Source organism: Aotus nancymaae, unplaced genomic scaffold, assembly GCF_030222135.1.
Source record: "Aotus nancymaae isolate 86718 unplaced genomic scaffold, 86718_ANA_hifiasm-v0.15.2.pri h1tg000124l, whole genome shotgun sequence".
NCBI lineage: Eukaryota > Metazoa > Chordata > Mammalia > Primates > Aotidae > Aotus > Aotus nancymaae.
Genome location: NW_026988539.1, coordinates 1,941,386 through 1,965,507, shown reverse-complemented (window position 1 = coordinate 1,965,507; position 24,122 = coordinate 1,941,386). Strand labels below are relative to the sequence as shown.

The 24,122-nt window shown below is 59.2% G+C and overlaps 2 protein-coding genes across 3 annotated transcripts; one reads left to right on the top strand and one right to left on the bottom strand.

The window, feature by feature from the left end:
* Nucleotides 1-1,110: 1,110 nt before the first annotated feature.
* Nucleotides 1,111-8,850, top strand: FSTL3 (follistatin like 3). 2 transcript variants are annotated; one of them, XM_021676819.2, is made up of 5 exons: nucleotides 1,111-1,213; nucleotides 2,460-2,645; nucleotides 5,105-5,320; nucleotides 6,407-6,634; nucleotides 6,737-8,850. In XM_021676819.2, exons 1-5 carry the CDS (start codon nucleotides 1,111-1,113, stop codon nucleotides 6,793-6,795), a joined length of 792 nt encoding a protein of 263 aa, XP_021532494.2. In that variant the 3' UTR covers nucleotides 6,796-8,850. The 2 variants fall into 2 exon arrangements, 1 of the variants encoding a protein (XP_021532494.2); XR_002479583.2 differs by lacking the exons at nucleotides 1,111-1,213; nucleotides 2,460-2,645; nucleotides 5,105-5,320 and having other exon boundaries at nucleotides 6,544-6,634; nucleotides 6,725-8,850.
* Nucleotides 8,851-10,125: 1,275 nt separating this feature from the next.
* On the bottom strand, nucleotides 10,126-15,284 carry PRSS57 (serine protease 57). Its single transcript, XM_021676817.2, has 5 exons — nucleotides 15,186-15,284; nucleotides 14,664-14,817; nucleotides 13,543-13,687; nucleotides 11,583-11,846; nucleotides 10,126-10,602 (listed from the first exon to the last, which is right to left on the bottom strand). The coding sequence occupies exons 1-5, from the start codon at nucleotides 15,262-15,264 to the stop codon at nucleotides 10,396-10,398; spliced, it is 849 nt and encodes a 282-aa protein (XP_021532492.1). The 5' UTR covers nucleotides 15,265-15,284; the 3' UTR covers nucleotides 10,126-10,395.
* Nucleotides 15,285-24,122: the final 8,838 nt, after the last annotated feature.

The following is a 24,122-nucleotide window of genomic DNA, read 5'->3' as shown; positions in this document are numbered from 1 at the left end:
GAGGGAGTGACAAGGTCTGCCTTGGTCCCCGAGGTACCCCAACCCCCTGCAGGGTCCTTCCTGACGGCAGATGTTCACCTACGGTTCCCTAGAAGCAGGAGCACAGAGGGCCTCTGCAGAACCCTTGAGCTCGTCAAGGGCGCCCTGACAAATCCAGAGGCCCCCGGGACCGAAATCGGCTCCAAAGTAGGAAATGCGTGTGTCTGCGCCAGAGCCCCCTCGGGCGCAGCGCCTCCAGGCCCACGCAGTGTCGCTGTCATAAACTGCGGGAAACGCCTCTGCTGGAAACAGCGTCTGCTGAATCTCAGAGGGAGAGGGAAAGAAACCCAGTAAACATTCTTGTGGATGTGACCCGAGGGAACGCTGGCAAGGGCTTGGCGGGCTGGGGGCGGCGTTGCCTGGGGGCCCAGGACAGAAGCCAGGCGTGCACACACATGCGGGAGGCACACACGCACGCACACGCAGGGGCCTCCCTGGGGGCCTTGGCTGGGCGAGGCCTGCTGCCGTCCACGATGCTGGGAGGAGCTGGGTCTCTGGGTCTGTCCCACACCCAACCTCGCCCCACCCACATGCCGGCTCCAGCGGCCAGGTGGATGGGTGGGCGGCTTGCACTGAGAGCAGGGAACCATGTCTGGCTGAGGTTTTCGGTGCGTGGGGTGGGTCAGGCCCGAGGAGGCCGGGCTGGGGGCTCAGGACCATGAAAGTGACCACATGGAAATCACAGAAGCGGGGTGCAGGGATCCAGATGTGCTCCTCCCGGGGTCCTGCCAGCTAGCGGCCACCCCTGCAACTGAAGACCCCCAAACCCACTTTGACTCCTGGAGGCGGCCCCTCAATCCACCCAGAAGGCGGCCACCACCTGGAACTCACGCCCCCGTCCCATTTCCACGTGGGAACAGCCGCATCTCCCCACACGCATTCCCTGGCTCTGGGAGGGGACCCGGGCGCGCGCCCCCAGCTGCCCACCCCGCGCGGGACACGGCCTCGCCCCCGCCACTCCCGCGCCGCGCCCCGCCCCGCGGCCCGCCCCGCCCGCGGCCCGCGGGACCTTTATAGGGAGCGCCGGCCGCGCGCTGGGAAGTCGGTGTCGCTGCCGCCTCCGCGTTCGCCATGCGTCCCGGGGCGCCAGGGCCACTCTGGCCTCTGCCCTGGGGGGCCCTGGCTTGGGCCGTGGGCTTCGTGGGCTCCATGGGCTCGGGGGACCCCGCGCCCGGTGAGTGGGGCGGCCGGAGGGGAGGGCGGGGCGGGCCACCCACGTGGGGCTGCCCGGATTGCGGGCCGGGGGATGTCGGGGGGCGCGGCGGGGGCGCGGGAGGTGTCCAGCGCGAGCCGAAGCCAGGAGGGCCTGAAGGGGGTCACCAGGAGGTCAGCAGAGCACGGGTTTCCCACCACAACCACCGCCGACATTTATTGGGCGCCTAGTGTCTACCTCTTCCCTCCCTGAACCCCGACGACCCCAGGAGTGCCGGGGGCTCTCTTCATCTCCGTCTTCCAGATGGGGAAACTGAGGCTCAGGGTCACACAGCCTGTAGGCGGCAAAGCCAGGATTCAAGCTGCGACCATTTGGGATGGTCCTGGTGTCCCGAGAGGCATCTCTGGGTGTCTGGAGCCAGGCCCTCCAGCTGGGGCTGAGAGCCTCCCCGAGTCCCGGGTAGATGGGACGTGGAGACTCACAGCTGGGACTTGCTGGGAGGTGCCAGGCAGGAGATAGACCCACTTCTGGCCTCAGTTTCCCCTCCTATGATGGGTGCCAAGTTCCCCAAGCTGGTTCCTGGCAGTGTCTGTGAACCAGCAAGTGCTCTGGGAAGGGGGCTGCGGCCATTCCTGCCCCCAGGGATGGGGGAAGAAACTGGGGGCTCTCTGCCTCCCCAGCCCCCATCCCTGCAGCCCCACCCCACCCCAGCCCCACGCCAAAGGGAGAGCAGAGCCCCCTCCCCGAAGGCCACGTCCCTGGGGAGACAGTGAGCTCATGCGAGGGGAATGTTCCCAAGTTGGAGTGAGTAAGAGGCGGGCCCGGCGGTGGGGGGGGCTGCCAGGCGCGGGGCTCCCGAGTGCCTTCGTCCTCGGGTGCTGTCTAGACAGAGGGCAGAGGTGGGAGAAGCGGCTCCCGGGCCCGCTGACCCTGACATGCCCAGTGCCTGGTGTTTGGTGGTATTTGAGGGGTTGGGCAGGGTGCCAGTCCCCTGTCTGGGGGCTTGGAGGGAAAGAGGAGGGCCTCCCCGGATGGGTGGGGGTTGGTGGTGAGGCTGCAGGGGGCCTTGGCGCTCAGAGGGGAGGAGGGATCTCCAGGATCCAGAGCCAGGGTGGGGACACCCACGTGGTTCCCTGTGCCTTCCTCCTGGGTCGGGGTAGATCATCCCTGCGTAACTACTGCGCACCGCCTGCGTGCATCTGTTGGGGTGGGTGGAGGCTGGGTGTCGGGAGTGGCCCAGGAGAGCACCCCGTCCCTGTGCCCGCAGCTGGTGTCTGCTGGCTGCAGCAGGGCCAGGAGGCCACCTGCAGCCTGGTGCTCCAGACTAACGTCACCAGGGCCGAGTGCTGCGCCTCCGGCAACATTGACACCGCCTGGTCCAACGTCACCCACCCGGGGAACAAGGTCAACCTCCTTGGCTTCCTGGGACTCGCCCGCTGCCTCCCCTGCAGAGGTGAGACCCTGGGCGGCGGGCATCTCAGCTCGGGATCAGCCAGCAACAGTCAGGTGGTCGAGGGCAGGACGTCCGGGAGTAAGCTCCCCGTCACAGGGGTATGCAGGAGGCTGCAGGGGGATCCCAGCCTCAGAAAGGGACTGGGGGGCACTTCCCAGGTCCCACATTTCAGCCTCTTGCAGCTCAGGACTCAGGAAGAGGCTCTGAGGACCCCCCGGTTGACTCCAGCCTTTGCTGGGGCTGAGCTCTCTGCCTGGGTGGCTCTTCCCAGCTGGTCGACAGAGGCCTGCTTACAGCTCCTGGGAAGGTGGGTTTGCCATTTTGGCCTGTGACCCCAAATGTCCACACCAGGGCCCTTCACTGCAGAGTCCAGGGTCTGTGGTGGGGTCACGGCTGCGTGTTTAATGAGCATTTGCAGTTCTGAGATGATGCCTCCCACACAAGACTAGGGGCTCTTGGTGGGTGGCACAGAACAAATGAAGGAGTTAAAATACACTCTCTAAACTGGAAGATAACGGTTCCCCCCCCCCCCCCCGGGCGGAGCTTCCCTCTTGTTGCCCAGGTTGGAGCGTAGTCGTGCAATTTCGGCTCACCACAACCTCCACCTCCCAGGTTCAAGCGATTCTCCTGCCTCAGCCTCCCAAGTAGCGTGCACCACCATGCCCAGCTAATTTTGTATTTTGAATAGAGAGCGGGTTTATTCATGTTGGACAGGCTGGTCTCAAACTCCCAACCTCAGGTGATCCACCCACCTCGGCGTCCTGAAGTGTTGGGATTACAGGCGTGAGCCACTGCGACTGGCCCCCCTTTTTTTTTTGAGATGAAGTCTCGCTCTGTCACCCCCAGGCTACGGTGCAGTGGTGGGATCTCGGCTCACTGCAACCTTCGCCTCCCGGGTTCAAGCGATTCTCCTCCCCAGTTCTGGGACTACAGGCATCCCCGCCACCATGCCCGACTAATTTTTATATTTTTGGTAGAGACAGGGGTTCACCACATTGGCCAGGGTGGTCTCAAACTCCTGACCTCAAGTGATCTGCCAGCCTTGACCTCCCAAAGTGCTGGGATTACTGGCGTGTGCCACCGTGCTCGGCCTGTTGGGGCACTACTTGAAGGAGGGGGGCATTACAGGGGGATGATTAGGAATTTGCCAGATGCAGCTGGTAAGGGAGAGGGGCTCAGGAGAGACCATGGCTTAAGGCTGGGTCCTGGTGGGTGGGGTCAGGCAGAGCCGGGAGACGCTGGAGCTGAGGGCTGAAGACAGGCAGGCCAGGATGAGAAACTCAGCTGGCCCCTGAGATGTGATTAATCCCACATCAGCCTGGCTGGGTGGTCCTGAACTCACTGCGACATACTCCTGTTCCCTCCAGAACCCCTCTGGCTTCTGGGAGGACAGACTTCAAAAAGTGCCTGGCCTGGGCGTAAGAGGGCCTAGGACCCCACACCCCCAACCTTATCTGGCCCCCGGGGATGGGAGGTCAGGCCCCCTTCCGTTCTCACTTGCATGAAAGCACCCTGGCAGAGCATTTCCAGATGTGCCTGTGAGCCACTGTGTGTGGGGGCGCCCAGGTGCGGCCCACATGCCCTGTAGGGGCTGCGTGGGGGGCGCTGACAATCCCCTAAGTGGGACTCACTCCCCCGTCAGCCCCGCTTTACACACAGAGAAACTGAGGCTGGCACATAACTCAAGAGCTGTGTTCAGAGGCCCCACCAGACCCCCAGACAACAGAAAGGGGGTCGGTCATCTGGATCCTGGCTGCAGCTTTCAAGCTGAGGTGCTTGGTCCCCTGCACTCACATCTGCGACCAGGCCTCAGTTTCCCCATCTGTAAAATGACGACTTGGGAGGATGCAATGAGCGTGGGAGGCGACGGGCAGCGTATTAAAAGCGGGAGCGGGGACCCCAGTTTCCCTAGCAGGACCTCAGGATCCCTGCCTGAGCACTGGGGGTGCAGGGGAACTCCTGGTTCGGAGGCCTAGGGCTGCGGAGGGCCCCCTCCCCTGGAAACGCTCCCCAGGCCAGGAGGGGCGTCCAGCGCCCCGCCCTCCGCGACGCCTCCTGGGGGAAGGTCCTGGCAGCCCGAGACTCGCGCCTGGCAAGGACGGAACACTCCGGGCTGACGCAGCCGGGCCCCCTCCGGCCTTCCCAGAAGAGCGCGTGCATCGGCACAGACGTCAGCCAGCTGCGAGGGGGAGCGGCCCGGGCCGTGCAGCTCGGCCGGACCCCGATTCTGGGCAGAGACCCCAGCCCTCGCCCCCAGCGCAGGCGCCCCCGGGACCCCGGACCCCGCCCCCGCCCCCGGGAGCGCGAGCGCCCGGACTCCGACTGACCCTGACCTGGGACGGCGCCCCCGCCTCCGCCCTGCAGGGGGCGCGCGGGGAAGGGCCCCGAGGCCTCCGCGCGGCCCCGCGCCCCGGGACCCTCCCCGCGCCCGGCCCCACGCGCGTGTCCTGTGTCCGCAGATTCGTGCGACGGGGTGGAGTGCGGCCCGGGCAAGGCGTGCCGCCTGCTGGGGGGCCGCCCGCGCTGCGAGTGCACGCCCGACTGCGCGGGGCTCCCGGCGCGCCTGCAGGTCTGCGGCTCGGACGGCGCCACCTACCGCGACGAGTGCGAACTGCGCGCCGCGCGCTGCCGCGGCCACCCGGACCTGCGCGTCATGTACCCCGGCCGCTGCCGCAGTACGTCGGGGAGGGGCATGGGGCGGGGCCGCCCAGACCTGCGCGTCACGTACCCGGGCTGCTGCCGCAATGCGTGAGGGCGGGGCCGGCTGGAGGGGCGTGGTCACTGCCGCAGTGCTTAGGGGCGGGGCCTCGGCCGAGTGTAGGCTACACGGGTTGGGGTGGGGCCTAATTAAGGATTAAGGGCGCTTTTGTACTTCCGAGGGGCCTCTGGGGCTCACATTGGGCAGGAGATACGTGGCATGACTAGAGTGGGAGCATGACTTAGAGAGGGGCTGGTGGGGGCAACCAGAGTGGCCAGATGGAACCGGGGCGAGACTGTAAGGGGCGGGGCTCTTGTCAGGGGCGTGGTTCCTGGGTGGAGACGGGCGGGATGTGGGTGGAGCTTTAGTGGGCGGGGCTCGAGGAGGACGGGCTTGTGGGTAACAAGGGGCGGGGCTCACGAAAGTGGTGTGGCTCCTGTGTTCAACGGGAGGGGCAGCGCTTGTGGGTGAAGCCTGATATGTGGGCGGAGCTGGTGGAGGGGCGGGGCTTTGTGGTTGGTAAGGGGTGGAGCTTATGGCTAAGGTAATAGATGGGCCTTCTGGAAGCGGAGTGACCCCTGGGTACGATCGAGGGGCGGGGCTTGTTGGTAACAAGGGGGCGAGGCTCATGGAAGGGGTGTGACTCCTGGGTATAATAGGAAGAGCAAGGCTTGGGGGTGGAGCCTGATGTGGGCGGGGCTTTGTGGGTGGTAAGCTGGTTGAGCCTATGGCTAATGCAAGGGATGGGGCTTCTGGTAGGGGAGTGACTCCTGGGTACAATCGGGGGCGGGGCTTATGGGAGCTGTAGGGGGTGGGACTTGTGGGTAACATAAGGGGCTGAGCTCTCGAAAGGGGTGTGGCTCCTGGGTACAATCGGAGGGGCAGGGCTTGTGGGTGGAGCCCGAGGGGTCGGGTGGAGTGGGGCTTACGGAGGTGGCGGGGCTTGTGTCTCCCACCAGAGGGTTCTCGAAACTTGGGGGTCAAGGGCGGGTCTTGGGGCCAAGAGCCCTTCGGGGTTCTCAGCGAGATGCCCCCTGAACCGCCCCTGGCACCTGGCCTGCAGAGTCCTGTGATCGTGTGGTGTGCTCACGGCCGCAGTCGTGCGTCGTGGACCAGACTGGCAGTGCCCACTGCGTGGTGTGTCGGGCGGCACCCTGCCCTGTGCCCGCCAGCCCCGGCCAGGAGCTCTGCGGCAACAACAACGTCACCTACATCTCCTCGTGCCACCTGCGCCAGGCCACCTGCTTTCTGGGCCGCTCCATCGGCGTGCGCCACTCAGGCAGCTGCGCAGGTGCCGATGCAGGGCGGGGGAGACAGGCCTGTCCTGGGGAACAGAGAGCCTCCTGCCCTGCGCCCTCATTGCTCTTATCGACACTTGCAGGCACCTTTGTAGGCACCCCTCAGGAGCCCCCAGATGGTGAATCGGCGGAGGAGGAAGAGAACTTCGTGTGAGCCTGCAGGACAGGCCTGGGCCTGGCGCCCAAGGCCCCCCCACCCCCTGTTATTTATTGCCACAGCAGAGTCTAATTTATATCCCACGGACACTCCCTAAACCTGGATTCAGACCACTTGGGGATCCCAAAACCCCTGACGATATCCTGGAAGGATTGAGGAATGGAGGCCTGGGGCCGGCTGGTGGGTAGGATGGACCTGCGTCCCAGGCACTGAGGGCTCGATTTAGCCCCTACCCTGAGTCCTATTGCCAGGGAGGACCCCACAGTTCTGCTCCTTTGGGGATAAACCTATTAATTATTGCTACCATCAAGAGGGCTGGGCATTCCCTGCTGGTAATTCCTGAAGAGGCATGACTGCTTTTCTCAGCCCCAAGCCTCCTAGAACAGGGGTCTTGGGCTCTGGCCAGGAGGAGCAGAGGAGGTCTAGCCTGGGTGTGAATGAATGGTCTGGCCTGGGTGTGTACGGATGGTCTGGCCTGGGTGTGAATGAATGGTCTAGCCTGGGTGTGAATGAATGGTCTAGCCTGGATGTGTACAGATGGTCTAGCCTGGGTGTGTACAGATAGTCTAACTGGAGTGAATACAGATGGTCTGGCCTGGATGTGAATGGATGGTCTAGCCTGGGTGTGAATGGAAGGTGTAGCCTGGGTGTGAATGATGGTCTAGCCTGGGTGTGAATGAATGGTCTAGCCTGGATGTGTACAGATGGTCTAGCCTGGGTGTGTACAGATAGTCTAACTGGAGTGAATACAGATGGTCTGGCCTGGGTGTGAATGGATGGTCTGGCCTGGGTATGAATGGAGGGTCTAGCCTGGGTGTGAATGAATGGTCTAGCCTGGGTGTGTACAGATAGTCTAACTGGAGTGAATACAGATGGTCTGGCCTGGGTGTGAATGGATGGTCTAGCCTGGGTGTGAATGGAGGGTCTAGCCTGGGTGTGAATGAATGGTCTAGCCTGGATGTGTACAGATGGTCTAGCCTGGGTGTGTACAGATAGTCTAACTGGAGTGAATACCGATGGTCTGGCCTGGGTGTGAATCGATGGTCTAGCCTGGGTGTGAATGGAGGGTCTAGCCTGGATGTGAATGAATGGTCTAGCCTGGGTGTGAATGAATGGTCTAGCCTGGGTGTGTACGGATGGACCTCGGAACATTGTGACCTTACCCAGCAGGAGAGACCCTTCATGAAGGCCAGGAAGGCTGCCACTGTTCCCTCCTACCAGCCTATGAACTCCAACTTCCCCACTGCCTCTGTGTGCCCCTTTGCATGCTGTGAAGGCCACTGAGAAATGCCCAGTGTGCCCCTGGGAAAGGGCACTGCCTGTGCTCCTGACACGGGCCATGCTCAGCCACAGAACCGCCCAGTGCCTTCCCCGCTGCGGTCCACATCAGTTTATGAGGCGACATTGCGTGGTCTCAGACGTGGAGCAGCCAGCAGCAGCTCAGAGCAGGGCACTGTGTCTGGCGGAGCCCCGTCCACTTTGGGGGGGTCTCTGGGAGGGACCTTGGGCCCCTGCTCACCCACCAGCCCCGAAGGGGGTGTAGGCACCAAGACTCACACATGTGTAGCATCCCGGAGTCCTGGAGCCGGGTGCCTGCTGCCTCCACATCGGCGTTCACACACAGGGCTCCTGGGTCCCGCACAGCCCGCCTGGCCAGGCCTGCAGACCCAGGCTCCAGCCAGACCCACCTTACCCACCAGCGTAGCTGGAGCTGGCGACACCAGCCAGGTGCTGGTCACGGGCCAGCTCCCCCTCGACGGCTCACCCTCCCCTCAATCTGGGCTGACGCTCAGAATCCCCCACCTGTGCCTGTTTGTAGACCAGAACCTCAAACCAGCTATGAGGAGGGGACAACGTGGAGGAAATCCCGCCTCCCGCTTCGGGGGTGAGGGGTGCGGGGAGCTTACTCATCCTCCTGCAGTCCCCCTAGGCAGTGCCTTACCTGTGGTGCCCAGAAAAGTGCCCCTGGGCTGGGGGGTCTACGGGAGCCTCCGACCAGGCTGCCCTCCCCACCCTGGGGCCCTGCCTCACCAAAGAAATAAAGACTCAAAGAAACCACTTTGAGAGTCCAGGCCTCGGTTTGTCTCCTCTCTCGGGGCTTCAAGCCGCCCCTCTCAGGCTATGGGGTTAGCAGCCTGGGGCCTGGGGTGCTGCGAGGGGCTCCAGAGGCACCCTGAACAGAGACCCCGGAGACCCGGCGTTTGTCCTTGGGCAGCCTCTGGCCGCTTTGGGTCTCAGTGCCCCTCCAGGCAGTGGATGAGCCCAGGAAGGGCTGCGGCGGTGCGGGAGGGGAGGGAGAGAAAACAGGCCTTTTGGGAGGGGCACACGGGATGGTCAAGACGGCTCAGGGCAGCCCTAAGAAACCAGCTGGCGTGGCGCCCAGAAATGGAGGCTCGGCCTCGAAGGACCTGAGTGTAGCAACAGCAAGAATGATAATAACAGGATTAGGGCCGGGCCGCAGCTCACCCAAGTAATCCCAGAGCTTTGGGAGGCTGAGGCGGGCAGATCGCTTGAGGACAGGAGTTCCAGATCAGCCTGGGCAACACAGTGAGACCCCGTCTCTACAAAAAAAAGAAAAATGACCCAGGCATGGGAGCATGCCCCTGTAGGCCTAGCTACTCAGGAGGCTGAGGTGGAAGGATGGCTGGAGCCCAGGGTGTCAGGCTGCAGTGAGCTGTGATCGCACCACCGCACTCCAGCCTGGGTGACCGAGTGAGACGCTGTTTCTAAAATAATAATGACACAACTGGCCGGGCACGGTGGCTCACGCCTGTAATCCCAGCACTTTGGGAGACCGAGGCAGGTGGATCGTGAGGTCGGGAGTTTGAGATCAGCCTGGCCAATATGGTGAAACCCCATCTCTACTAAAACTACAAAAATTGGCCGGGTATGGTGGCGTGTGCCTGTAGTCCCAGCTACTCAGAAGCCTGAGGTGGGAGAATCGCCAGAACCCGGGAGGTGGAGGTTGCAGTGAGCCGAGATCGCACCGCTGCAGTCCAGCCTGGGCGACAGAGCGAGACTCTGTCTCAAAATAATGATAATAACAATAAAATCTAAAAATAAAATCACACAATAACCAGCTGTGACAATGACATCAGCTGGGACTTGGTGTGTACCCGGCGCCCTTCTCTGTGGTTTTCCGGGGATGAACGCCAGGCCTGATGGGAGGCCAGGCCTCTTGGGATTCCACCGTGTGGCCGTCTCGGCCCCCACACCCTGCAGAGGAGCCCAGAGTTTCCCTGCCTACTCGTGGAGAACGGAGTGTGGGTTGCAGGGCAGGGGTACGGAGGGAGACCCAGAGGTGTTCACGGTGGGGGACATGGGAGGGTGGAAAGAGGCTGTGGTCAAGGAGACGCAACAGGACTGGACCTGGGACCGGGGGCGCTGACGAGGGCGAGGCTGGACGTCACTTAACATTTTACTCAGTTCCGTTCAGCCCTTTGCATGCGGAATGGGTGCCCCCACCTGTCACCCGTCCCACCCCAACCCTGCACGTCAGGTTTTCCGGCGTCTGCGGCCCCACGGACCCCCTACCCCGGCCACGGAGCACTCCAGGCCTGGAGCGGCGATCTTATTTGCATGCCGCAAGGCAGTGGCTCAGGGGGCTCCTTCCCAGGGCCTGGCAGTCCCAGGCAGGGGGCCGGGCTGGGGGCCGCCCCGCCCAACGACGTCCCAGATCCAGGCCACAAAGGCGGACACCTGCGTGTACACGTCGGGGGTCCTGGGGTCGCCGCACCAGAGGCCCGAGAAGGAGACGAGGCCGTGGGCCCGGTTTCTGCACACCAGGGGCCCCCCCGAGTCGGCCTGGAGTAAAAGGAGAGGTGAGGTCAGGGCCTCTGGAGCTGCTGCAGGCACAGCCGACCACCACCCTCCCTGCCTCAGAACCCTCTGTAGCTCCCTACTGCTCTCCGAGCAGAAAGTGAAGTCACCTCTGCCTTCCAGGCCCTGAGGACCCAGCCCCCACCCACTTCTCTGCCCTCTGCCACCAGCCTCCTCAGTGATGCAGCCTTTGTAGAGCCTGGAGACCTGTCCCGCCTCGCTCTGGGTGCTGCCTGTGTAAACAGTCCAGTCTGCAGTGTTTTGGCAGTGTGCAACGTACACAGCTGTACACGGCAGCCCTCCACTAACGGGTCTCTCTGCCTTGCCTGTGTTTTCTCAGATCTTCTAAGGATTCCTTCAAGTCTCAGCTCAAAGGTGCTGTCCTTGGAGAGGGCTCCCCAAATACTCACCCTAAAACCCCTCATCCTACACTCCTAACTGGCATCTGGGATCAGCTCCGACAGTACCAAGCAGATATTATTATCGTGGCAGTTTACAGATAGTGAAAAAGAGGCCCAGAGGAGTCGGGCGACTTGTCCAAGGTCACACATCGGGAAAGTGGACAGTCCCCTTCCTCCTGGACTTGGGCTGTTTGGCTCCGGAGCATGTGTCCTGAACCAAGTCTCTCTCTTGCCTGCGGTGAAAGACCCTCCAGGCCCAGGGTTTATCCGACAGGATTTTATGGGTGGGAGCTGCTTCCTCTCAAATCTGTTACTTCCCTCTACTGAACACTGCTTGTCTAAATACACAAGCACATGGTAGTTTGTGCAGTGCACAACCTGCACAGACGGACATGGGAGGCTTGTGTGACCCTCGCCAACTCCCTGCCTTTCCTGGGCCTCAGCTTCTGGGTCTGGTCCAACGTCAATGGGACTCGGTTCCCAAGGCCCTTCCTGGCCCTGCCCCTCTCTGTGGGCCTCGGTTTCCCCATACAGTAAGCAGATGGAGCCGGGAGGGGATCTTACCGAGCAGAAGCCCCGCCTGTGACCGTCCCCACTGTGGGTGCAGAACATGGCACGGCTCAGGAGGCCACTCCAGGAGCTGTTGCAGACGTCCAGCCTCAGCACTCGGACCTCGGCCTCCATCAGTCCGGGCGGCAGCTCCTCAAAGTCAGACACGAAGCCCCAGCCGGCCACCCGGCACCGTGTCCCGGCCGCGGGGGGTCTGGCCCCTCTCCTTGGCAGGCCCAGCAGCCCCACTGCAGGGCCCAGGACAGCAGAGCTGTTCAGCTGCACAGAGAGCACAAGTTCAGGCCACCCCTCCTCCTGCCTGCCTCAGTTTATCCATGTGACCCCCGGTCCTGCCCTTGTGAAGAGAAGTCAGTGACAGCCACTGTGAGGCCGGGTTAGGAGGCCCCGCTCCTTCAGTCAACACAGCACCACCCCTCAGGCCTCCAGTCTCACCCTTCAGCTCCCCAAAGGGTCTTTCCCTTTTTTTTTTTTTTGAGACAGAGTCACTGTCACCCAGGCTGGCGCGCAGTGGCGTGATCTCGGCTCACTGCAACCTCCGCCTCCTGGGCTGAAGCGATTCTCCTGCCTCAGCCTCCCAAAGTGCTGGGATTACAGGCATGAGCCAACATGCCCGGCCACTACTTTTTTTTTCTTTTGAGACAGAGTCTCACTCCGTCACCCAGGCAGTTGTGCGATCTCAGCTCACTGCCACCTCCGCCTCCCGGGTTCAAGTGATTCTCACAGGCGCATGCCACCATGCTCGGCTAATTTTTGTATCTTTAGTGGAAATGGAGTTTTTGCCATGTTGCTCAGACTGGTCAACATCCGCCCACCTCGGCCCCCGCAAGCAAAATGCTGGGATTCCAGGAGTGAGCCGCCGCACCCAGTCGTGCCTTTAAAAAGTAGGTCCTGCCTGGAATCCCAGCACTTTGGGAGGCTGAGGCGGGTCACTTGAGGCCAGGAGTTCGAGACCAGACTGGCAAAAATGGGGAAACACCATCTCCACTAAAAAAATAAATAAATAAATAAGTAAAGACAGAATTCCCTAACCAGCCCTCCAAGTGTGGTGTGGGCTCCACACAACAGGAGCAGCCTCCGTGGACAGGAGAGTTTAGGGCGAGGCGTTTTCTGAGCAAAATAGAAAGGGAGGCAGCGGCCAGGCGCGGTGGCTCATGTCTGTAATCTCAGCACTTTGGGAGGCCAAGGCAGGCGGATCACCTGAAGTCAGGAGTTTGAGACCAGCCTGGCCAACATAGTGAAACCCCGTCTCTACTAAAAATACAAAAAATGTGCCGGAAGTGGTGGTGCGCGCCTGTAATCCCAGCTACGTGGGAGGCTGACGCAGGAGAATCGCTTGAACCAGGGAGTTGGAGGTTGCAGTGAGCCGAGGTCACACTATTGCACTCCAGCCTGGGTGACAGAGCAAGACTCTGTCTCAAAAAAAAAAAAAAAAGACCTACAGCTACCTGATTCCCGACCTCTGAAAGGAGGCTGTATTCACCAAGTCTCCCTATCAGGAATTCGCCGACGGCCTCATGAAGACCCACACCAGAGTCTCCCAGCAGAGGAACCAGGCTCCAGCTGTGGCTACAACATAGGCTTTTTATACAAGAAAAATAGACTGAATTAAGCCTGAAAGAAACAAATGGCCGGGCGCGGTGGCTCACGCCTGTCATCCCAGCACTTTAGGAGGCCAAGGTGGGCAGATCACAAGGTCAGGAGTTCGAGATCAGCCTGGCCAACCTAGTGAAACCCTATCTCTACTAAAAATACAAAAAGCTAGCCAGGTGTGGCGGTGCGTGCCTGAAATCCCAGCTACTCAGGAGGCTGAGGCAAGAGAATCGCTTGAACCAGGGAGGCGGAGGTTGCAGTGAGCCGAGATCGCACCACTGCACTCCAGCCTGGGTGACAGAGGGAGACTGTCTAAAAAAATAAATGTATGTCACCCACCGGCCACCCCAGCCCCAGGGCTCACCCGCAGCAAGCAGATGTCGTTGGCGTGGGTCACGGGATGGTAGTCGGGGTGCCTGGTGACAGCGTCGATGCCAAACACCTGCTGAGTAGGCTCTGCGGCACGCAGGTCATGAGCGCCCAGCACCACCAGGCCCGTGCGGAGGTCTCTGTGGGGAGGAGGGGACGGGGGAGGCGGGGGTGAGGGCTGCCCGTCCTGGGCCGCAGTCCCCTCCTGCATGAAATGGAGGCCCAGCCATCCATTTAATGCTCACGCCGGCCCTGTGATATTAGGTTGGTGCAAAAATGATCGCACACAAAAAATTAAATGGCAAAAAGCACAATTACTTTTGCACCAACTTAATATTCTTTTTTTTTTTTGAGACAGAGTCTCACTCTGTTCCCCAGGCTGGAGTGTGACCTCGGCTCACTGCAACCTCTGCATCCTGGGTTCAAGTGATTCTCCTGCCTCAGTTCTCCAAGCAGCTAGGATTACAGGCAGGAGAATCGCTTCAACCTGGCAGGTGGAAGTGACGGCGAGCTGAGATTGCACCGCTGCACTCCAGCCTGCCAGACAGAGACTGTCTCAAAAAAAAAAAAAAAAAGACGAACATGGTAATCATTAGAAGATGTCCTTCTTGGCCGGGCGCGGTGGCTCACGTCTGTCATCCCAGCACTTTGGGAGACCGAGGCGGGTGGATCACAAGGTCAAGAGATTGAGACCACCCTGGCCAACATGGTGAAACCCTGTCTCCACTAAAAATACAAAAATGAGCCGAGTGTGGTGGCACGCGCCTGTAATCCCAGTTACTCGGGAGGCTGAGGCAGGAGAATTGCTTGAACCAGGAGGTGGGGGTTGCAGTGAGCCGAGATCGTGCCACTGCACTCCAGCTTGGTGCCTGGTGACAGAGCAAGACTCTCTCTCTCAAAAAAAAAAAAAAAAAGAAAAAAGGATGTACCTCTCGCTCCCGCCACGGCTTCTGAGTTTCTCTCACCTCCCTGATTTTCCCAGCTGAGACGCCCCCTCCTGCAGGAGCCCCCACCAGGCAAGGGGGGTTGGTCCTGGGCTGCCGCCTCCCCAGCTCTCTGCCAGCCTGGAGTCCCCCTCAAGCGTCCGGACAGAAGGGGCTGGACAGGTGAGCTCACCTGTGGCTGAGACAGTGGGCGGCCGAGACCACCCATCGGGCTTGCAGCAGGAAGCCCCCGCAGTGGTGCTGGCCCTGGAAGCGCAAGGACGCCATGTACGGCCGGGAGTGGGGCTTCACCTCACGGCCCCCGATGATCTGGGCCCCCCAGGAGCCTGGGGAAGGGACGGCCAGAGTCAGGGACGAGGCAGGGCAGGAGGAAGGGCTGGCGGGGCTGGGGTCAGGGCAGCGGGAGCAGGAGAGGCCAGAGATGGGTGAGAGGTGAGACCGGGAGGCCCAGAGAGCAGGAGGCAAAGCCGGACGAGCCCCCCAGGGGCGCTGGGAGGGGCTCGGAGTCTGGGCGACCCCGGGCTGGGCTGAGCTGAGACCCCAGCTGGACTTGCACCCTCTTCCAGCTGAGGCAGCCATGGGGGCTCAGCAGATGGAGCAGGTGGGGCCCTCCTGTGGGTTCTCCCGGGACTGGGGGTTCCTGGGTGCAGCCCCTGCACGGGGGCCTGGGTGGGGGTTCCGGGGGGCTCCTCACCGGGGGGCTTCGTGGGCAGCATCAGGGCGGTGGCCACGGTCAGCAGCGGACGTCCCCAGCCCCCCGACCCAGGCCCCATGGCAGATGCAGGCTGGTGTCCCCCTGCAGAGGTCTTGGGGCCTCGGCTCCCACCCTTAGCCAACGGCCGGAAAGGGGGAACCTGGCTGTGGCTTGTGGTCGAGAGGCCCCACCAGCAACGCCTGCAGCGAGCCGGGCATTTCTGGGAAATCGATCCTCTCAGGAGGTGGCCGGTAATAATCACGTTGATAATAATCATTGCCCCACAGGGCCAGAGACAGGGCGGCGGCGGAGACGGGCTCTGGGGCTGCCAGTGACCTCGGGAAGGCGCTTGACCCCTCTGTGCCTCGGTTTACCCCGCCTCCACGCGGCTGCACATGTGTGGGAGCTCCCCTCGGGCCCCACCCGTCAAACCCCAGTCTCCCCGTCTGCAACCCCAGTGCTGACCTCAGGGCTGTGGGGACAATGAGGAAGGCCGGTCTCCCTGGAAGCTCTGATGATTTCTGCATATTAATTTTATTTTTATCTTATTTTTTTAAGAGGCGGGGTTTTGCGGTGTTGCCCAGGCTGGTCTCGAATTCCTGAGTTCCAGCAATCCTCCCTCCTCGGCCTCCCAAAGTGCTGAGATGATAGGAGTCAGCCACCATGCCTGGCAGATTTCTGCCTGTATTAAGCAGTTATTGAGTACCTAGTGTATACCAGACCTCCTCTAGGAGGTGAGGATGCAGCAGTGACCGAGACCCACCCTGTGGTGCTGACATTCTATGGGGTCGAGACTCCAGTGGGACATGGCTGTGCCTGGGGGTCTTCACCTTTAAGCGGGAGCGTTCTTAGCGGCAAAGGTCAGGTCATAAAGTGAAGCTCCACAGCCGGTGGTGGGGCTCACAGTGGTGAGCCTGGCCCTGCTTTTATTTTTTAGAGATAGGGTCTCGCTCTGTCACCCAGGCTGGAGTGCAGTGGTGCGATCTCGGCTCACTGCAGCCTTACCTCCTTGGTTCAAGCAAGTCTCCCGCCTCAGCCTCCCGAGTAACTGGGATTGCAGGTGCCTGTCACCTCGCCTGGCTAAGTTTTGTTTTGTTTTGTTTTTGGTAAAGATGGGGTTTTATCGTATTGCCCAGGCTGGTCTCAAACTCCTGAGCTCAAGTAATCTGTCCACTTCGGCCTCCCAAAGTGCTGGGATTACAGGTGTGAGCTGCCGCGCCCGGCTGTCCATCTATATTGCTGAATGCCTGGGCAGAAGACACTCTGGTCTCCACGGCCGTCACGTCAGCGCAGGTGGGTCCTCTGGGCTTGGCCCTGCCTCCCCTGCTGCCTGGGATTACAGGCATGGGCCATGACACCCAGCTAATTTTTCGTATTTTTAGTAGAGACGGAGTTTCTCCACGTTGGTCAGGCTGGTCTCGAACTCCCGACCTCAGGTGATCTGATGCCTCGGCCTCCCAATGTGCCGCCCTCAGTCAGAGAGCACTGAGACAGAGCCTGGAAAACCCAGCTCCGTGGGCATTAAAGGGATAACTGCCTGGGCGGCTGGAGTGTGGAACTTCATTCCCGAGGACGCTGTCCCCGTCCTGGTGGCTGACGGACAGGGTGCGGAGAGGGTCAGCACCTCAGCCTCACGACACGGTGAGGAGCCGGGACCAGGGCTGCAGCCTCAGAGGAGCCCCCACTGCCTCTTGGGCCGATTCTACCCAGAGCTGGGCCGTTTCCTTCCCTTTTGGTGAACGCTTGTGAAACAAACAACCGTCCTCCGGCGACTCAGAAAACCGAGCTCCTGGCAGCCCTGAGGAGGGGGCTGAGTGAAGGTCAATGTTCCCACTTCCCAAACTGAGGCCCAGAGAAGGGAGCCGATTTGTCCGGGGCCGCATGGCAGAGGGTCTTGCCCCGTGAACCCCTGGACTGCGATTCTCCTGGAGGGTCTCTCCACGGTGGTTTGAGGGGCTCTTCCGGAGCTCAGCCACCGCAAGGACTCAGCAGCAAGCTCCCAACAGCTTCGTTTATTTTATTTAACTTTAAACATTTTATTTAGTTTATTTTATTTTTTTGAGACGGAGTCTTGCTCTTACACCCAGGCTGGAGTGCAGTGGCATGATCTCAGCTCACTGCAACCTCTGCCTCCCGGGTTCTAGCGATTCTCCTGCCTCAGCCTCCCCAGTAGCTGGGATTACAGGTGCCTGCCACCATGCCAGGCTAATTTTTTGTATTTTTAATAGAGACAGGGTTTCACCATGTTGGCCAGGCTGGTCTTGAACTTCTGACCTCAGGTGATCTGCCTGCCTCAGCCTCCAAAAAAGTGCAGGGATTACAGGTGTAAGCCACTGTGCCCGGCCTAATTTTTTTTTTTTTTTTTGAGATGGAATTTCATTCTTGTTGCCCAGGCTGGAATGAAATGGCGCTATCTCAGCTCACCGCAACCTCCGCCTCCCAGGTTCAAGCAACTCTCCTGCCTCAGCCTTCCGAGTTGCTGGGACTATAGGCGCTTGCCACCAGGCCCAGCTAATTTTTTGCATTTTTAGTAGAGATGGGGTTTCACTGTGTTAGCCAGGATGGTCTCGATCTCCTGACCTTGTGATCCACCCAAATTGGCCTCCCAAATTGGGTGGGATTACAGGCATGAGCCACCGCACCTGGCCTGAATGCTTTTGTTATTGACTCCTTGGTGCTCTTTATATGTTGAGGAGATTAACTCTTGGTCATATCAGCTTCTTTTCCTCAGCAACTATCAGGTACAGAGGACACAGCCCCGTTTGGGTGTGAGTTTTGATTCTGAATGTGTGCAGATGGAGGAGCTGATGCCAAACAGGGCAGAGCTGGGTGGTTCTGTCAGACCCCAGGTGGTCCCTGTGTCCCTTACCTGAGAAAGCCAAGGCTCCTGGGGCCAGGGTGCAGGCTGGGAGGGAGAGGGTTGGAGGCTCCCAGCATGCGACTCCTCGCAGTGCCAGATGCTGGACTGAGCCTGCCGGTCAGGGTTATGAGGCTCAGGGGCTACTCGGAGCCCCTTCCTACAGGACCCTTCCTGCGTTGAGCACCCCTCTTTCCTTCTCAGCCCGTTTCGGGAGCTTGTGAAATTCAAGGTTACAGCACCAATGGCTCCTGGCGGGGCGGGCCTGAGAGCGGGTGCAGGGGACCAGGCGGGAGTCGGGAAGGGGGGGCTGGGGTCTGAGGCTGTCTCGACACCCTCGGAAATGGGTCAGTCCTGGGCCTCTCCCACCACTGTGATGCCAGTAATGATTACAGGAATAACCAGGGATTCTCTGTCCCTGACCTTGTGCACCACCCTCCTCCTCACAGACTCAGGGCTGCTGTCACCGTTGCCTGAAACGCAAAATAACAGAGGCATCAGGAAGCCCGGGGACCCTCCTGGGGTCACATGGCCCACCAAGCCTCTCACTCTCCCAACAGACAAAGGTCAAGTGCCCACACAAAGTCAGGCCCGGGGATCACAAAGCAAACAGCTGCAGGCAGCAAAGCAGAAGCTCCACCATGTGGCTCCAGGTCCTATTTGGTACAGCCCTCCTGGGGTACACAGTCGGCGCTCATCACCCAACCAGAAGCCAAGTACGCAGTCGGCGCTCATCACCCAGCCAGAAACAAAGTATATAGTCAGCGCTCATCACCCAGCTGGAAGCAAAGTACACAGTAGGCGCTCATCACCCAGCTGGAAGCAAAGTATGTAGTAGGTGCTCATCACTCAGCCAAAAACCAAATATGCAGTCAGCACTCATCACCCAGCCAGAAACCAAGTATGCAGTAGGCGTTCATCACCCAGCTGGAAGCAAAGTACGCAGTAGGTGCTCATCACTCAGCCAAAGACCAAGTATGAAGTAGGTGCTCATCACTCAGCCAAAAACCAAATATGCAGTCAGCACTCATCACCCAGCCAGAAACCAAGTACACAGTAGGCGCTCATCACCCAGCTGGAAGCAAAGTACGCAGTAGGTGCTCATCACTCAGCCAAAGACCAAGTATGCAGTCAGCACTCATCATCCAGCCAGAAACCAAGTATGCAGTAGGCGTTCATCACCCAGCTGAAAGCAAAGTACGCAGTAGGTGCTCATCACTCAGCCAAAGACCAAGTATGAAGTAGGTGCTCATCACTCAGCCAGAAACCAAATATGCAGTCAGCACTCATCACCCAGCCAGAAACCAAGTATGCAGTAGGCGTTCATCACCCAGCTGGAAGCAAAGTACGCAGTAGGTGCTCATCACTCAGCCAAAGACCAAGTATGCAGTAGGTGCTCATCACTCAGCCAGAAACCAAGTATGCAGTCGGCACTCATCACCCAGCCAGAAACCAAGTACGCAGTTGGCGCTCCTCACCCAACCAGAAACCAAGTATGCAGTCGGCACTCATCACCCAGCCGGAAGCAAAGTACACAGTAGGTGCTCATCACCTAGCCAGAGGCAAAGTATGCAGTAGGTGCTCATCACTCAGCCCGAACTAAGTATGCAGTAGGCACTCATCACCCAGCTGGAAGCAAAGTACGCAGTCGGCGCTCATCACCCAACCAGAAACCAAGTATGCAGTCAGCACTCATCACCCAGCCGGAAGCAAAGTACACAGTAGGCGCTCATCACCTAGACAGAGGCAAAGTATGCAGTCGGCGCTCATCACCCAGCCAGAAGCAATTTATTCAGTTGGCGCTCATCGCCCACCCAACTTGCGTATACAGTTGGTGCTCAGTAGACGCACGACCCCTGCAGCCTAGGGCAGCAGCAGAGGGCTCAGGCATTATGGGGAGGCCTCTGCACCAGGGATCCCTGAGAATTGGAGAAAAGCTCAAAACCGTTTGAGTTCTCCCACCCCCAGGGTTAATGCCGGAGGCCCAGAGACCCCTCGCACAGCTCTGTGACCTCCAGTGTGCCTCAGTTTCCCCATGTGTAAATGGGGTCAGGAATAGTAGCTAAGACTCGGGAACGTGCTTTCAACAGGGCCCGTGCCACTATGTCAGTCGGTGACTCTTTTCTTCAAATCTCATTTGATTTTATTAAAAACAATGTTGTGGCCGGGCGTGACGGCTCACACCTGTAATCCCAGCGCTTTGGGAGCCGAGGCCGGTGGATCCCGAGGTCAGGAAATCCAGGCACTCCTGGCTAACATGGTGAAACCCCGTCTCTAATAAAAATACAGAAACGGGTGTGGTGGCACATGCCTGTAGTCCCAGCTCTCAGGATGACGAGGCAGGAGAATCGCTTGACCCGGGAACTCGAAACTGGGGGGTGGAGGTTGCAGTGAGCCGAGATCGCGCCACTGCACTCCAGCCTGGGCGACAGAGTGAAACTCCATCAGAATCTGGGATTACAGGCACCCGCCACCACACCTGGCCAATTTTTGTATTTTTAGTAGAGACAGGAGTCTCGTCATGTTGGCTAGGCTGGTCTGGAACGCCTGACCTCAGGTTGATCCACCTGCCTCAGCCTCCCAAAGTGCTGGCATTACAGGCGTGAGCCACCATTCCCGGTTTCCCCAACCCTGCCAAAAATTGTTTTTCAAGACAGGATCTTGCCCTGTCACCCAGACTGGAATGCAGTGGTGCAATCATAGCTCACTGCAGCCTGGCCCTCCCGGCTCTGCCTTCCCTGTAACTGGGACGACAGGCTCACAAAATCACCAGGGTAATTTTTTAAACAATATTGTAGAGATGGGGTCTTACTAAGTTGCCCAGGCTGGCCTCAAACTCCCGACATCAAGTGATCCTCCCACCTTGGCTTCCCGAAGTGCTGGTGTAATAGGCATCAGCCACTGAGCCTGGCCTCACTTTTTTATTTTATTTTATTTTATTTATTTTTTTGAGACGGAGTTTCACTCTTGTTACCCAGGCTGGAGTGCAATGGCGCGATCTTGGCTCACCGCAACCTCTGCCTCCTGGGATCAGGCAATTCTCCTGCCTCAGCCTCCTGAGTAGCTGGGATTACAGGCGCGCACCACCATGCCCAGCTAATTTTTTGTATTTTTAGTAGAGATGGGGTTTCACTGTGTCGACCAGAATGGTCTCAATCTCTTGACCTCGTGATCCACCCACCTCGGCCTCCTAAAGTGCTGGGATTACAGGCGTGAGCCACCACACCCAGCCCCACTTTTTTATTTTTTATTTTTTGAGATGGAGTTTAGCTCTTGTTGCCCAGGCTGGAGTGGAGTGGCATGATCTTGGCTCACTGCAGCCTCTACCTCCTGGGTTCAAGCAATTCTTCTGTCTCAGCCTCCCAAGTAGCTGGGATTACAGGCATGAGACACTGCGCCCAGCTCATCTCATTTCTTTCTCCTTCCCCGCATACCCCGCATCAGCAGCTCCTGCAGGCCGCCCAGAATCCAACCACTTCCTCCGGGCCCCCTCCAGTCTGGTCCTGAACTCCTGCTTTGAAGCAATCCCCCTGACTTAGGCTCCTGGGAGCCACTGCGAGAGGCTTTTTTTTTTTTTTTTTTTTTTTGTACTTTTAGTAGAGACAGGGTTTCGCCCTGTTGGCCAGGCTGGTCTCGAACTCCTGACCTCAGGGGATCCGCCCGCCTCGGCCTCCCAAAGAGCTGGGATTACAGGCGTGAGACACTGCGCCCAGCTCATCTCATTTCTTTCTCCTTCCCCGCATACCCCGCATCAGCAGCTCCTGCAGGCCGCCCAGAATCCAACCACTTCCTCCGGGCCCCCTCCAGTCTGGTCCTGAACTCCTGCTTTCAAGCAATCCCCATGCCTTAGGCTCCTGGGAGCCACTGCGAGAGGCCTTTTTTTTTTTTTGTACTTTTAGTAGAGACAGGGTTTCGCCCTGTTGGCCAGGCTGGTCTCGAACTCCTGACCTCAGGGGATCCGCCCGCCTCGGCCTCCCAAAGTGCTGGGATTACAGGCGTGAGCCACCGTGCCTGGCCTTGCTTCCCATTTCTTGAAATGGAAGATAGCTGCCTTTAGAATACACATAGCACAACTAGGCGGGGCACAGTGGCTCACGCCTGTGATCCCAGCACTTTGGGAAGCCGAGGCGGGCAGATCTCCTGAGGTCAGGAGTTTGAGCCCAGCCTGACCAACATGGAGAACCCCCATCTCTACTAAAAATACAGAATTAGCTGGGTGTGGTGGTGCATGCCTATAATCCCAGCTACTCAGGAGGCTGAGGCAGGAGGATCGCTTGAACCTGGGAAGTGGAGGTTGGAGTGAGCCAAGATTGCGCCACTGTGCTCCAGCCTGGGCGACAGGGAGAGACTCCATCTCAAAAAACAAAAAAAATTAAAAAAAACAATACGCATAGCACAACCCAACACTGCCTGCCTCCCAGCCAGACTGGAGAGGGTTGGCTTGGCCCCTGTTGGGGCTCCTGAGCTGCCCGCAGGCCCTGCTCCCCAGAGTTCTCTGACCTTGGGTTTCCCATCTAGGGAACCGGATATACTGGGGCAACGCTGAGAGTGCTGGTGAGAATTCAGCAGGTGCTGGGTGTGGCCCCCGGGCGGGGGCTGGGGCCCTGGTGCCCCTTGCGGAGTCCCTGTTTGCTTGTCTGTAAGCTGGACACTGCCCCGTCCTTCTCTGGGAGCCATCACAGTCAGAGAAGACGGTGGAAGACAGGAAACCATCCATTCATTCGCTCACTCATTCCATGAGCATTTGTTGAGCACCTACTGTGTACGGACAGTGTTGTGGGCCTTCGGGACTCAGCAGTGAAGAAGGCAGGCAAATTCTTGCCTTTGTGGGGCTGACCTTCAGCAGAGAGGCAGGAAGAAACGCTGAACACAGGCCGGGTGCGGTGGCTCACGCCTGTAATCCCAGCACTTTGGGAGGCTGAGGCGGGCGGATCACAAGGTCAAGAGATTGAGACCATCCTGGTCGACACAGTGAAACCCCATCTCTACTAAAAATACAAAAAAATTAGCTGGGCATGGTGGTGCGCGCCTGTAATCCAAGCACTTTGGAGGCCAAGGCGGGTGGATCACCTGAGGTCGGCAGTTCAAGACCAGCCCGACCAACATCGTGAAACCCCGTCTTTAAAAAAAGAAAAAAAGACATCGTCAGAAGAATTTAGTGGGAAAGAGAACGGATGGACAAGAGGAATAGCAAAGCCCGGATGTGGTATTCACGCCTGTAATCCCAGCACTTTGGGAGGCTGAGGCAGGTGTATCACCTGAGGTCAGGAGTTCCACTCCAGCCTGGCCAACATGGTGAAACTCCATGTCTACTAAAAATACAAAAATTAGCCGTGGGCACCTATAATCCCAGCTACTCGGGAGGCTAAGATGGAAGGATCGTTTGAACCCAGGAGGTGGAGGTTGCAGTGAGCTGAGATCATGCCACTGCACTCCAGCTTGAGCAACAGAGCAAGACTCTGTCTCAAAATAAATAAATAAATAAATAAATAAATAAATAAATAAATAAATAATTTAAAAAATTAGCCACATGTGGTGGTGCATGCCTGTAGTCTCAGATACTCAGGAGGCTGTGTGGGAGGATTACCTGAGCCAAGGAGGTCGAGGCTGCAGTTAGACAAGATCAACTGCACTCCAGCCTGGGTGACAGAATGAGACCCTATCTTATTTATTTATTTATTTTTTAAAAGGGTACCGAGGGGATCCAGTGACAATGGGGCAGCTGGGGAAGGTCTTCCCAGAGGAGCATACAAGCCGTCTACCAGCAGGTGTCTGGACAGCTGAAGCCCAAGCTGGTGGGAGGTGAGCAGGGAAGACATGGGATTGTCTGGGCTCAGCTCTGCCTTGAGAGGCTGCGGGGCACTGGGGAGCCATAGATGGCGTTTGAGCTGGGGCAGGCCGGCATATTTATCTGGTGAAAGAGTGGAGTGGGGAGAGGAGGTGGGGAGACCCGGGAGGTGACACGGCTCAGGGTTGGGGTGAGGGCCACAAGGCCTGAGTTGAAGTCATGGCTGGGGAGAGTGAAGGGGTCTCTGACTCAGGGACAGGGGAAGAGTGACGTTTTGGGGCCCACCTAGAGC

Bases quoted from the DNA above. Each gene is read 5' to 3' on its own strand.
- FSTL3 (XM_021676819.2), top strand. From the start codon at position 1,111: ATGCGTCCCGGGGCGCCAGGGCCACTCTGGCCTCTGCCCTGGGGGGCC. The intron at 2,646-5,104 runs GTGAGACCCTGG...CTGTGTCCGCAG, and splicing joins CCGCTGCCTCCCCTGCAGAG to ATTCGTGCGACGGGGTGGAG. The intron at 6,635-6,736 runs GTGCCGATGCAG...GCACCTTTGTAG, and splicing joins CCACTCAGGCAGCTGCGCAG to GCACCCCTCAGGAGCCCCCA.
- PRSS57 (XM_021676817.2), bottom strand. From the start codon at position 15,264: ATGGGGCCTGGGTCGGGGGGCTGGGGACGTCCGCTGCTGACCGTGGCC. The intron at 13,688-14,663 runs GTGAGCTCACCT...TCCTCCCCACAG, and splicing joins GCCCACTGTCTCAGCCACAG to AGACCTCCGCACGGGCCTGG. The intron at 10,603-11,582 runs GTAAGATCCCCT...CTTTTACTCCAG, and splicing joins ACAGGCGGGGCTTCTGCTCG to GCCGACTCGGGGGGGCCCCT.